The sequence below is a fragment of the Hippopotamus amphibius genome, chromosome 7, assembly GCF_030028045.1.
Source record: "Hippopotamus amphibius kiboko isolate mHipAmp2 chromosome 7, mHipAmp2.hap2, whole genome shotgun sequence".
In the NCBI taxonomy this organism is placed as follows: Eukaryota; Metazoa; Chordata; class Mammalia; order Artiodactyla; family Hippopotamidae; genus Hippopotamus; species Hippopotamus amphibius.
In genome coordinates, this window is record NC_080192.1 from 68,731,973 (window position 1) to 68,747,178 (window position 15,206).

The 15,206-nt window shown below is 39.1% G+C and overlaps 1 protein-coding gene across 1 annotated transcript in view; it reads left to right on the plus strand.

Moving 5' to 3' along the window:
* Positions 1-15,206, plus strand: part of DNAH6 (dynein axonemal heavy chain 6) — a 276,466-nt gene that overhangs the window by 241,516 nt on the left and 19,744 nt on the right. Inside the window, exons 66-70 of the mRNA XM_057743457.1 lie at positions 449-537; positions 1,318-1,464; positions 3,463-3,601; positions 10,055-10,174; positions 10,723-10,844. Of these exons, the coding sequence (XP_057599440.1) occupies positions 449-537; positions 1,318-1,464; positions 3,463-3,601; positions 10,055-10,174; positions 10,723-10,844 (617 nt within the window). The remainder of the gene's footprint in view (positions 1-448; positions 538-1,317; positions 1,465-3,462; positions 3,602-10,054; positions 10,175-10,722; positions 10,845-15,206) is intronic.

A 15,206-nucleotide genomic window follows, 5' to 3' on the forward strand; every position in this document is an offset into this window, starting at 1 on the left:
GGCTTTCTGGCCATTTTCTTGCAGTTTTCCTCAAATCGAATGGCTAAAAAAATAAAAAATAAATAAAAGCAAACAAAAACTAAAACCACTTCATGAGCAAAAATGGAATAACTGTCCTCTTTTTCAATTGAATATTTTCCCAATTTCAGAGGAAAGGTCCTTAATATCTCTATCAAGTATTGAAAATTAACATGTTTCTAGTTTCTTTACTCAGATGTGCCTGCGTCTATCTAGCCTGCCCAACTCACTTGTGTGAAGAGCTTCTGTAAAGAGTCCCCCCACTATTTTAGAAGATTTTACAACACAAAATACTTAAAATAGATAACCTAGTGTTTAAACAGAACTTACAGCATATTTTTTGCTATCCTATAATAATTATTTCTTATAGAAAAGTGTTGCTGAGATATACATTTTCCTTTTTTTGTTGTTTTGTCTTTGTTTTAAACAGATATTGTTATCAAGGACACATTTCGACTTTTTTTAAGTTCCATGCCTAGTAATACATTTCCTGTTACAGTTCTTCAAAACTCTGTCAAGGTAACGTACGCACACGGTTGGAACTCTGTAACATGATTGGCCCCAGGATGTTCACCGAGTGAGTCCAGGGAGCCCGGGCCTGTGCAGGGCTGTGTCAGAGTCCAGGCAGCCCAGGTGGGGAAGTGGGAGTCAGCGTCCCTTCACCAGAGAGTGAGCAGGGAAACAATTTCCCAGGCCACTGCCCATCCTTATGTGCCCTAGTGCTGCTGGTCACTCAGTGCCTCCCCTCTTTCCCTCTACGAGAAAACCTCGAGGGTACACAGGGATGAGTACAGAACCCAAAATTGAGTGTCTCAGCATTTGAGGACCGGAAGGCCTACAGGTAGTGTGGCTGCTGGATTGCAGTGCTGGAAGTTTCCAATACATGGGAAGCCTCTGCGTATGAGTGATCACCCAGGAACCAGGGAAGCTTCTTCCTTGTCTTCCCCGTGACATCGAGGCAAAGTGTGAAGTGATGCCTTATATGGAGATGACCAGAAAATCCAACGCAGAAGTCCTGAGCATCTTTTCTGGCCCATATTTAGAAAAACGGACACCAAATAGAAGTGTCTGAGGTTCTTGGGGAGGTGGTCCACCCACTGTAGGTCTGAGGACCCCCTCAAGCTCTATTTTCCAGTGACAAAGGCTGAGAAAGATACAGAGCAGGCGCGAACAGGGCAGGAATGCCACCCAGGCATCAGTGACCTACATCCCCTCATTGGCTTCAGCCTATATGTGTTATTCCAAAATAAGGCAAATCTGTACAACCACCCTCTCTGCCATGTGTGTCTCTAAATCCAGGTAACCAATGAGCCTCCAAAAGGTCTGCGCGCAAATATCAGACGAGCATTTACCGAAATGACGCCTTCATTTTTTGAAGAAAATATACTTGGAAGAAAATGGAGACAAATAATATTCGGCATTTGTTTCTTCCATGCAATTATTCAGGTACACTCAGTTTGCTTTTTAATAGAGATGAGAAGAAGTGTATTAGGTTAAAAATAAATCAATAAAAAGTAAGAATTAAATAAAAATTTACAAATGGCATTGTGAAATTCTGAGGACCCTGTTCTGTCTGAACCCAAGTGTTTTTAACTCAGTCCCTGATCTCTGTACACCTCTTGCCTCAATATCTCACAGCTTTTTGCCTCCCAACTCTGCTCTGACCTAAGGAGCACCATCTCCTGGATGAATGCAGTAGGTCAAATTCAAGAGCACGAAATTGAGCTCCTCAGCTCTGCTTCAACTCCCAAACTCTGCTTCCTCTCCAGACTCTGCTCCTGAAATCAATGGTCTGATTCTCTCAGTCACCTACAAAGTCTCAGGGTTATTTTTATTCTTCTTCCTTTACACATATATATCATGTCAGTCAGCAAGTCCTCATTTTTCTTACAATAATTTCACTCTGGCCTGTTCCTGTTCAAGGGGGCTTACCACCCTTAACAGCTTCCTCCCTGTGATGACAGCTCCAAATCCCCCGAAAAATGGCTTTCAACTGGGCACTCCTTTCCCCTCTCTGTTCAAACCTCACGCCCTGATCTGATGTCCATCCTGTGGCCCTTGTACTGGAATTCTGACTGCAGCCCCATGCCTCTGTATGGTGTCTTGATTAGATGGGCTGCCTGGTTTTCAAATGTGTGTGGTCTGCAGAGAAAGAATCAGTAGAAAAACAACAAAGATTAAAGATGCAAGATATGGGATAAATAAGTAAACAAGGTCCTAGAGGAGATCAGAGAGGCTGGGATTGGGGCTTCCAGTGGGAGGCCTTTTTGTTCTACTAACAAAAGTACCTGAGAAGAGGGAGGTGGTTTAAGACTTAGGGAAATTTTGAAACGGAGAAGAGGGAACATGGTACAGTTGCCAAGATATGGACCAACCTAAGTGTCCCTCAACAGATGGATAAAAAAGATGCATTATTTATATACAATGGAATACTAAAAAGCCATTAAAAAGAATGAAATTTTGCCATTCGCAGCAATGTGGAGGGACTTGGAGGGTATTATACTAAATGAAATGTCAGGCAGAGAAAGACAAACACTGTATGATATCACTTTATTTGTGCAATCTAAAAAATATAACAAACTAGTGAATATAACAAAAAAGAAGCAGATTCACAGATACAGAGAAAAAACCAGTGGTTACGGGGGGGGGGGGGGTTGCTATATAAGGGTGGGGGAAGGGAGTTATAAGCTGTTGGGTATAAGATAGGCTCAAGGATGTGTTGTACAACATGCGGAATATAGTCAATATTTTACAGTAACTGTAAATGGAATGTAACCTTCAAAAATTGTATAAAAATTAAAAAATAAATTTAAGAAAAGAGGGAACATGGGACCAATCCTTTGATATAATCAGTAGTTTAGAATTAAGAAAATAGGTGGGCTAGGGAGATAACAAAGAGAGGGAAAGATTTCACTATGGGAAGTCATGAAGCAAGAATTGAGATTCTGGGTACCAGTTTCCAAAATAAGGCCACTGTAGAGAAGTCAGTGTGGAATCAGCACATCACACATGACTGAAAAGCCTGGGTGATGGATAGACGCTTTAGAAGAGCTGGAGGCGGCCCTCTCCACCAGATGAGTGATTAGTGTCTGTATTTTTATGCCAAAAGACTCTAGGTGGGATATTTTTCCCTATTTTGATGGAGAAATATTTTATTTTACCATGAAGAAGAAATGTTCTTTTGACAGGTCTATCACATTTTCACATTTACAGTAAGATCAAATTTTCTTTTGGAAAATTGGAAAAAGGCCAGTGTTGGAGGAAGAGGTGCTTGCCCTGTTTGGTGAAAGCCAAACTGAAAGCCTAGCTCAAGTTGAATGTCATGATTTTAACTGATTTTGCACCATGAGGATACTCAATTTCAATAGAAACCTTTTAGTTTTCAGTGTTTTACACAGAATTAATTTTATCAAACTTTAAAACCATTTTCATTTTCTATTCTAGGAGAGAAAAAAGTTCGGCCCTCTTGGTTGGAATATCTGCTATGAATTTAATGACAGCGACAGGGAATGCGCTTTACTGAACCTCAACCTTTACTGTCAAGAAGGAAAGATTCCCTGGGATGCATTGATTTACATCACTGGTCAGTATGCCCACATGGCCTTACATCCAGCTGTGCACCACACAGTTGTTGGTTTACGCCCACCTGGCTTATACGAAGATGGTGTCTTCCCAAGCATTTCGTGATGGTGATGATGACTTCTGATACTGCCTTTGAGAAGATAAGACCATGATAAGAATATCATAAGAATATTTACACATAGAAAATGGGACAGATGTTTTCCCAAATAATAACAGCAGAAACTTAGATAGCTCTTGCTACATGCCAAGCATGTTTTAAGCATGTCCCATGAATCAGCAGATTTAATCCTCACAACAACCTTATAAGGTGAAGATTATTATATCCCTATTTTACACATGAGGAAACTGAAGCACGCAGTTTACAAGGGTGAGAGCCAAGATTTAAAGGCAGGCAGTCCAGCCCCCAGAGTCAGTGCTCTTAAATTCAAAAGAATCTGAATGTGACTCACTACTCGAGACCTGTTAAGTCAGGTGCACTTATGGAAAAGGAAAAACTATTTCAGGGATTACAATTTTCAGAAAATATGAATTGTGGCCAAATGAGATCTTACTGCCAAAATCAGATCCAATTTAGACCATGTAGACCCAAATAATGAGAAAAGATTCCCACTGGAAGGTGAGGGAGGGAGAGAGCCTGAACAGTAGCAGAATGGGAACGGATGGTTTTCATTAGTGAGCAAGGGAAGCGGGGAAGAGCAGAGAGGTGTCATCTGATCTAGACACGTGAACGGCGTGTGACACCTTGGCACGTGTTTGAGTGAAGGGCAGCAAAACAATGGTGAAAATAGATGAAGCCCCATCCCAGGGTGGACCAAGAGGGGTGGGCATGGAATGTGGGAAGCTACTTTGTACTCCTGCTCCCAGCCACTCCTGTGGGGCCAAGATTGCTTACCATAACAGTGAGTTAGGCAGAATTCTCCTCTGGCACCATCTACAGTACCCTGAATTTTCTGCTTCCTAGCTTTTCTCTCCCTTCCTTCTCTCCTAGATCCCTTGACCTTTGTGGTTACCTCAGTTTCTACTGCTCTGGAAGTAACTGTGTTTTGAAAAGGATAGAAAGGAATGAGACAAAAATGTATCTGCTCTCACTACTACTATTCAGTGTTGTGTTGGAGATTCTAGCCAGGGAAATTAGACAAGGAAAAGAAATAAAAGGCATCCAGATTAGCATGGAAGAAGTAAACTTGTCTTTATTTGAAGAAGACAAGATCTTGTATGCAGAAATTCCTAAGGAATTCACACACACACACAAACTGGAAGTAACAAATGAGTTCAGCAAGGCTGTGGGATACAAAATCAGTATACAAAAATCAACTGCATTTCTATACAGTGGCAATGAACAACTAGAAAATATTTTTAATTCTATTCACAATAACATCAAAAAGAATAAACTACTTAAGAATAAATTTACCAAAAGAATTGCAGATTTGTACACTGAAACCTGTGAAGCATTGCCAAAGAAAATTAAACATAATCTAAATAAATGAAGAGATGTGATATGCTCATGGATTGAGAGACACAGTATTGTTAAGGTGGCAATATTCCCCAGACCGATCTATAGATTTAACACAATCCCTATCAAAATCTCAACTGGCACTGTCGCTGAAATTGGCAAGCTCTTCATAATATTTGGATGGAAATGCAAAGGGCCCCAAAAAACAAAAACAATCTTGGAAAAAAATGAATGAAGTCAGAAGAGTTACATTTCCTAATTTCAAAAGTTATACAAAGCTACAATAATCAAGACAATGGGAGAAAACAAGCATTTACTGTATAGCACAGGGAACTATATTCAATATCCTGTAATAAACTATAAAGGAAAAGAATCAGAAAGAAGAATATAGATATATAAACATATATGTGTAAACAAATAACTTTGCTGTACACCTGAAACTAACACAACACTGTAAATCAACTAAATTCAATTTTTGAAAAGACAATATGGTACTGCCATAAGGATAGACATAGAATTGAGAATCCAGAATTAAACCCTTATATTTATGGCCAATTTATTTTTAACAAAGGTGCCAGGACAATTCAACAAATGATGCGGGACTTCTCTGGCGGTGCAGTGGTTAAGAATCCGCCTGTCAATGCAGGGGAGAGGGGTTTGATCCCTGCTTGAGGAAGATCCCACATGCTACAAAGCAACTAAGCCCATGAGCCACAACTATTGAGCCCGTGTGCCACAACTACTGAAGCCCATGTGCCTAGAGCTTGTGCTCCACAACAAGAGAAGCCACCTCAATGAGGAGCCCGTGCACCACAGTGAAGAGTAGCCCCTGCTCGCCACAACTAGAGAAAGCCCCGCATAGCAACAAAAATCCAATGCAGCCAATAAATAAATAAATAAATTTATAAAAAAGAAAAACAAACAAACAAATGATGCTGGGACAACTGGATATCCATCTGCTAAAGAACGAACTTGGATCCTTATCTCACACCACAGAAAAAATTAACTCAAAATGAATGATATATCTAAATGTAAGAGCTAAAACTATGAAACTCTTAGGAGAGAGCAAATAAGTAAATCTTCATGACTTTGGGTTAATAGTGGCTTCTTAGATATGATGCAAAAAGCACTAGGAATAAAAGAAAAATAATAAATTCAACTTCTTCAATGTGTAAAACTTTTACACTTCAGCAAACACCATCAAGAAAGTGAAAAAGCAATTCACAGACTGAGAGAATTTTGCAATCACATATGTGATAAGGCACCTGTATATGAAGTATATAAAGAACTCCAACAGTAAGAAGAAAAATAATCCAATTTTTAAATGGACAAAAGATTTGAATGTACATTTTGCCAAAAAAGACACACAAATGCCTACTAAGCCCATGAAAAGATGCTCAGTCATTGGGAAAATGAAAATTAAAGCCATAATGAGATACCACTTTACACCCACGAGGATGACTAAAATAAAAAAGACAGTAACGAGTGTTAACAAGGACGTGGAGAAATTGGAACCCTCAAACGTTGCTGGTGGCAATGTAATATGGTGCCTCTGCTTTAGAAAATATTTTAATAGGCTTGCCACGTGACCCAGAAGTTCCATTTCACTCCTAGGTATATACCAGGGAACATGAAAACACACGTCCACACCAAAACTTGTACATAAATATTCACAACAGCATTATTCATAACACCCAAAAGTAGAAACAACCTGAATGTCTATCGACTGATAAATAAAACGAAGTATATCCATATAATGTAATATTATTTCATCATAACAAGAAATGAAGTACTGATATATGCTCCAACATGGACAAACCTCAAAAACTTCATCCTAAATAAAAGAAGCCAGACACAAAATATCTCATGCTGTACATTCTATTTTTATGAAATTTCCAGGAAAAGCAAATATACAGACAGAAAGTAGAAGAGTGATTGCATGGGGCAGGGGATAGGAGAGGACAGTGACTGCAAATGGGCACGAGATTTATTTGGGGGGATGATAGAAATGTTCTAAATTAGATCATGGTGATGGTTACACAACTTTGTAAATTTACGAAAAACTATTTATTACACATGTAAATTTTATGTGACTTATGACTGTCAAGGTATAACTCATTAAAAATGTTTAAAAAAAGAACAATAGGAGAAAAAAGGCAATGCTGCATCAGGCAATGATATTTGCTCATGGTGGAATTTTAGGCAGTCATTTATGGATAAATCCAGAAAACACAGCTTAGTACTGCTATGCTAAGTGCCGGAAATACAAAGATGATGTAGTCCCTGCCTACCAAAAACTCATGGGGTGGAGATAATAAATAATTTATAGTGTGGTATGACAATTACCAAAATAGCAGTGTACGGACAACGCTATGGGAATTCAGAAGGAGCAAATAACGCTACCCGGAGGAATCTAGGAAACCTTCCCCGAGGAGGTGATGATAGAGCGGGGCGCTGACCAGTGGGTTGGGCTGAGCAGGGGAGAGGAGGCAGGAGAGTACACTGGCAAAGAGAACCGTGATGGTCAAGCTTAGCAGTGTCGGAATGTGGCACGCCTGTACACACTGTGGGTAGTTCATGCCAGAACATAAAGAGGAGATGTATAGGAAGGAAAGCTTTACCTTCAACAAAACTAAAAAAGGTTATCTGCGGCCACATCTTGAAAGCCTGTGTGTGTTTTTAATAAATTTGGGCTCTATCTTATAAGCAATGGTTGGCAGTTATAGTCTTTTAGGCTGGGAAGAGGTACAATCGTGTATAAAGCTGTAACAAAAGCAAGATGAAGAATTGAAGGAGGGGATATAGGAACACCAAGGGGGAGACTAGACATGAGAGAATAAACAGAGAAAGATTAGGAAGCTTTAAATATGGGAAGGTCTTTGGGGTTGGAGGAAGGGGGAGTCCTTAAAATTTTATAGAGTAAGCTACAGTGATGCCTAAGTCCAGGAGACAGATCTGAGCTCAAAGTTGTCAAGGACAAAGCCAAACCTAAGGCCTATCCAGTTTGTACTGGACCATCCCTGAGCCAGCCCACAGGGATGAGAGTGGAAGAGAAGGGGAAAGCCACCACATTAGGATTTGCAACAAGACCCTCAAGAACTGTGATGCCGTGGCCAGGACAGATGGTGGACGCCCCCCTCCCAAAATCCCTCTTCTAAACCCAGAAGACTCCTTCCTAAAAGTAAGTCTAAAAGTGAGTCATCCTCCCTGACACAAATTAATCAAGCTCCTGGTTTACTCAATTTGATCCAAGAAAAAGAGAACACTAAATCTGGACACAGAATCACAAAGTCTGATGATTTTTAAGGCAAGTATTTCTGTGCTTCTCAAAATGTAGATATTTTAGTTCGAAAACAGAATTTGTGGGGGCCCCTGCCATGGCATGTGGGATCTTAGTTCCCTGACCAAGGATTGAACTTGGGCCCCCTACAGTGGAAGTGTGGCATCTTAACCACTGGACCACCAGGGAAGTCCTTGAATTTTTTTTAGAATAGTGCTCTTTAGGGCAACTCTTTCCTCTCACCACTGACTAATTACTGGAGTCTGAGTTTTCCCTGCCACCCTCCTTCCCCAGACACCATCATGTAATTGAAGAAACTTGACCTTTACACTTCCATCCAGCCCCCAGGATCCAAGAGGAACTTCACGTTAGTCCAAGGATAGATGGACCCACCACAAAGATTTAACCCAACTTTGTGTTCCAAGACTTCCTAGAGGGTGACTGAAGAATATTCTCAGGAAAGTACAGCAGCAATTCTTTCTTCCCTCTTAGAATTGCTGATACAGGGAGTCAGCTACTTGACCATCAGCTCTGGTACCTACACCCCAAACCCCGCACTCTAAGTGGCTAAGCCAACAAGACCAACCAGAGATGCTTCAACAGGAGAGGGAAGATAGGTGCAGGTCAAGACATTGCTCTCCTGGAAGAAAGAAATTATTGAGATTCCAAACACAAATAACTTTCTCTCAACCAACCATCTCAGCTTGAAAGAGTATGAAAAAAAATCTTCTTGACATAATGAAAGAGATAGAGTTGAGAATGGATGAACATTTAAAGGACTCAGAAGTTGACAATATCAGTATCACAGATAAAATCCTTCTTGGAACACTACAGAAGTAAATAATGAATTGTAGCAATGGGTCTGGAATTTTTCCAAGAAATTATATCAAGTGTACAATCATTCCAACACAGAACAGCTCTCTTTCCTACTTGTAATTTGGGGATGACTATGGATCATAGCTTCTCTGTGGAAAGAGAGATGGGACACCAATAAATTTTAATTCCCCATAACATAATTTCTGTGAGGCAAGTTGAATCTTTGACCTTGGATCTATCTGTCTTCCTTGGCTTAATATCAATAGTGTATAAGGTATGTGTAGACTTTGAATGCCTTGTTGTAAATGTTTTGATTTCATTTAGCTCGTTGGCTCCCAAAAGAAACAGTGTTTCATGGAGAGTATGTCTGTTTCAGAATACTACAGTCAATGAGGGGATAAGACCCCAAAATCAACATTTTTGAAGCAAAAGAAAAAACCACAAGAAGAAGGAAGAAATATGTAAATAGAGCTCACTAGCTTTAGTTTCAGTTATTTGGGAAAAGCAAAATAATTAGAGAGCTTATATACTAGATTTTTCAAATTCTTTTATTGACAAATAGTTGATTTACAATGTGGTGCCAATTTCTGTTTTGCAGCAGAGTGATTCATATATATATATATATATATACACACACACACATTCTTTTTTTATATTCTTTTCCATTATGGTTTATCATAGGATAGTAAATACAGTTCTCTGTGCTATACCTTGTTTTTTTAGATTTTTTTTTCTGCTTTTTAAAAATTGACTTTTATTATCTTTGGGAGCAGGTTGGTGGAATGAAATTCAATGTGCTATTTCCACTTTCAGTACCAAATAAATGAATATATAAACCTATTAAAATGTGGGTATGCATATCAATTAAAAGCAAACAATGTTTTTAGATGCAAACTCCTTTCCAGGTGAAATTACATATGGTGGTAGAGTTACAGATACTTGGGATCAAAGATGCCTTCGTACTATTTTGAAAAGATTTTTTTCTCCTGAAACATTACAAGAGGATTATAAATATTCTGAATCAGGTGAGTGACTTTTCAATATTATGGAAAAGACTTTTTCTAAGAAGTCATTGACAGCATCTCTCAGTTTTCCATCCAGAAGCTGTCCGTGTCCAATCCTCTCAACCCAAACCCCACACACCCCTATCCCCATGCTTGGCCACCTTCAAAACTTCTTTGGTTGTAGGATTACAAATATATCTATTGTACGATAACCATTCTGTATTATTTCTGCTCTGCAATGGGTTGAATTCTGTCTAAATGTGTTTTCAAAATTCTATCAATTCAAAGCACACTTTTCAGCAGCACATCCCTGGATTCTCAGAATCTTGAAATGCTCTTCAGGTAACACCCTGAAAGGTTAGAACACTGATTAGATGCTAAAGACCTCAAGAAAAGGTAAAGAAACTAGACACTGCAATGAAGGTGAGGAGACTTGGGCAAAAGCATTCCTGATTCTCTGTGAGGCAGCTGATTATAGCCACCATCTGAACAGACAGGGAAGCCAAACCTGGCAGTACTCAAAGCTCATCTATCTGAGACATATTTGCCTTCTGTGTTTTCAATAACAGGGATCTATTTTGCACCCTTGGCTGACAGCCTACAAGATTTTAAAGACTACATTGAAAACCTGCCTTTGATTGATGATCCAGAAATATTTGGAATGCATGAAAATGCCAACCTAGTTTTCCAGGTATATGGCCTTTCAACTTAAAAGACATATTCATATTGCGCATGTAAACATGAAACATCAATAATCACCTCACTAGTTCTATAAATTATAATCTTCTTAAATAAACAAATGAAATAAAGTTTTCACCTCAACTTCAGCATTTGGTTCCACTGTAGCCTGTTCCCTCCGGATCCTTCAAAGACTCCTAAGAGCATCATGCATCTTCTTGTCACTGGCCACCCTCTCCACGTTCCAGCCTCTTCCTAGTCTATAATCTACCTGCTAGTCTCCTGGCACATGGGGATTTGGATGCTAATCCAGACAGTTCTTTCTCTTTTGCACTTCTCCCTCCATGCTGGGCATATTTGTATCATATTACAAAAGATGTATGGACCCCCAGATGAATAGGTTATAAAAGTGCAAGAGCAAATATCCAAGGCAAATAAATTAAAACCCTGTTCTTAAAAAATACAGTTCATCAATTTTGCCATTTGCAACAACATGGATGGACTTGGAGGGCATTATGCCAAGTGAAATAAGTCAGACAAAGAAAGACAAATACTATGATATCACTTATGTGTGGAATCTAAAAAATGCAACAAACTGGTGAATATAACAAAAAAGAAGCAGACTTACAGAGAACCAACTAGTGGTTACCAGTGTAGAGGGAGAGGGAAGGGTGGGGGCAAAACAGGATTAGGGGATTAAGAGGTACAAACTATTATATATAAAATAAAAAAGCTACAAAAGATATATTGTACAACACAGGAAATATAGCCAATATTTTATAATAAGTATAAATGGAGTATAACCTTTAAGAATTGTGTATCACTCTGTAATGTAAAATATTGTACATCAACTATACCTAAATTTTTTTAAATGATTAAGAGACTTCCCTGGTGGTACAGTGATTAAGAATCTGCCTGGTAATGCAGGGGACATGGGTTCAATCCCTGGTCCTGGAAGATCCCACATGCTGTAGAGCAAGTAAGCCCGAGCCACAACTACTGAGCCAGAGTGCTGCAACTACTGAAGCCCATGCACCTAGTGCCTGTGCTCCACAACAAGAAAAGCCACCACAATGAGAAGCCTGTGCACTGCAATAAAGAGTAGCCCCTGCTCGCTGCAATTAGAGAAAGCCCACAAGCAGCAACTAAGACCCAATGCAGCAAAAAATAAATAATAAATAAATAGGTAAATAAATAAATTACATCCAAAATAAATAAATAAAATAAAGTCCTCATTTAAAAAAATGTAATAACTAAAAATAATTAAAAATAAAGTTAAATTTAAAAATAAAAGCACAGTTCATCAAGGTCACAGTACCAGACCACAGCAGTAGGTCCAAAGAGCAAACTGGATAATTTTATTACTCCAAGACCCTCTGATGACACACTACCTAAGGGTAGTCCAAACTCCTCAGCATGGCACTCAAGACTCTCCCATGATCAGACCACCACATACCCTTCCAGTTTCATTATCTGTTATGGTCTGGTATCTGCGGGTGAACCAAAGCCATGAAGAGAGATATGTCCCTGGGGCCCTGGAATACTCTAAAGGTTGGAGACTAGGTTGGCTTCACAAAGCTGAAGGGAATCACCTTTCTTTTCAACTTAAATTTTGCCCCTAAAAGTTAGAGACAAATTAGAAGGTAAGTTCTGCCTAGATATCAAGGAACTCATGCAAAACAATAGCGGAACTTCTCAACGATCCGAGACTTACGTCATGTTCTCTGCCCTAAAAATTGCTTTGCTATTCAGTGAACAGTTGTAATATTTTTCCTGACTCTATTTTCAGGAGGAAAAAGAGGTAGCTAAACCTAGTGTTAGTATTCAATCATCTGACTGTTTGTTCTGGAGTGGATGGGTGTGGAGGTGAGAGAAGGGAGAGGGGAATGTGGAAATGGTAGGCTCACTGCATCCTGTGAGAAGCAGAGCACTTTGGGGAGGGGTACCACTCTTGGTAATGTTTACCTGGGAAGGTAGTTTTTTGTATTTTCCATTGGTTCAGGATGACTGAGCATGGGACAGTAGGCATGTAGTGAGCCCCCAGGTATGTTTTTCTGCCCAGTCTCCCTTCCTTCATTCTTCTGGTACAGTATATGCCCTACTCCCACCTCTTTCCTTTGGGAAAACTTCCCCTTCCTCATTCTATTAGCTTCTGTAAGACGTCCAACCACTCTTACCTTCACAGAGGTGGGCATGTGACCCAGGCCTGGCCAAAGGCAGCACAACATCACCCAGCCACTGGAATGGTCCAAGGAGAAGGGACATGGGCTGTGCTAGGTGCATGAGATTCCTTTATAGGATAAATAGATGCTGGGACAGGGGAGGGCTCTCTTTACTCTGGAATTACTGGCTAGGATGCTGCATATCTGCAGCATTCTGTGGTCTTATCTCTGACCCCCCTACCCCTTCTGCCTGCCACATGACAGAAGGTTATCTGCCATAGGAAAGGATGAGAGAAACAACCAGACTTGCACAGGAGAGACAGCACTAGATCCATCTATCCCTGAAACCCACATGTTGTGTTCTCTTCTCCACAGCTGAATGTGCCAACAGATCCTTTCTCTTTGCTTTAGCTGGTTTAGGTTAGATAATTCTGCTTCTTGCCATCAATAGAGTCTTTTTCTTTTTCTCATAGAGTCTTAATGCAAAAGATATAAATGATTTCTTCCTCAGCCCAGCAAACTGTACTTACTTAGATGCTTATTAGAGACTAGTAAAGAAAATTGAGCCTGGCTGCACTAAATGTTTTAAGACTTTTATCTAACCAAGAAGTCAAGAACTAAAATGGAAAAGTCATAATATTAAATGACCAACACTGAGCAAGGAAACCAAACTATTTAACTATAGCATTAAGAAAATAACATCACATATGTGTTTAGGAACTAATGAGTATGTCAAAAGTAATGTTTGAAAGAAGATCTGTCATGTAAAGTATAATTTTTACAATCAAGATCTGTAACCCCAGGTTCTGAACTCTTTTCTCAGATAAGTGGATGACAAGTGTTGTGACCTGTATAAAGAAAACCTCTAAGAGGTTCCAACAAATATACATGAGAATATACTATGTTTCTGAGTTTTAAAAAATCTAGAAAAATTGAGAATAATTTAACTGACCTTGGAATAGGAATTTCTTTTTTTTTCACATCTTTATTGGAGTATAATTGCTTTACAATGTTGTGTTAGTTTCTGCTGTGCAACAAAGTGAATCAGTTATATGTATACATATACCCCCATATCCCCTCCCTCTGGAGCCTCCCTCCCACCCTCCTTATCCCACTCCTCTAGGTCGTCACAAAGCATCGAGCTGATCTCCCTGTGATATGCAGCAGCTTCCCACTAGCTATCTATTTTACATTTGGCAGTGTATATATGTCAGTGCTACTCTCACACTTTGTCCCAGCTTCCCCTTCCCTACCTGTGTCCTCAAGTCTGTTCTCTATGTCTGCGTATTTATGGAATAGGAATTTCTAAGCATAAAAAGAAATTGAAAAATAAATCACTTTAGGGACTTCCCTGGCGGTCCGGTGGTTAGGACTCCAAGCTTCTACTGCTGGGGGCACGGGTTAGATCCCTGGTCAGGGAACTAAGATCCCGCATGCTGCGTGGCACTGCCAAAAATAAAATAAATAAAATTATTTTTCAAAAGAAAGAAAAAAGCACATTAGAAAGAGCCAGTAGATGTATACCAAAAAACTATATCAAAAAAGTATATCAAAAAAGATCATAAGAAAATTAAAAGACAAATGACAAAGCAAAACATCTTTGAAACAAACAAAAAACAGAAAAAGTTAACTGTCCACACATGGGACACTCTCCAAAATAGACATATGTTAGACCACAAATTAAGTATCAATAGGTTTAAAAAGATAAATATCATAAAAATTATCTTCAACTACAATGGGATAAAATTAGAAATCAATAAAACTATAGTTATGCAGTGTTAGTACTGCATAAAGATAGACATATAGACCAATTAATAGAATAGAAAGTTCAGAAATAAACCTTCACATATGTGGCCAGATGAGTTTTGACAAGGGTGCCAAAGACCATTCAAAGGGGAAAGGACAGTCTTTTACACACAATACTTGGAAAACTGGACATTCACATGCAAAAGAATGAAGTCAGACCCTTACCTAACACAATGTACAAAAATTAACATCAAAATGGATCAAAGACCTTAATGTAAGAGCTAAAAATATAAAACTCTTAGAAGAAAACATAGGACAGAAGCTTCACGACATTGAATTTAGCAATGATTTATTGGATATGACACCAAAGGCAGAAATAACAAAAGGAAAAACCAACAAATTGGCCTTTATGAAAGTTTTTTAATTTTAATTTTTTTAATTTTAATTCAACAGAGAAAAAGGCAACC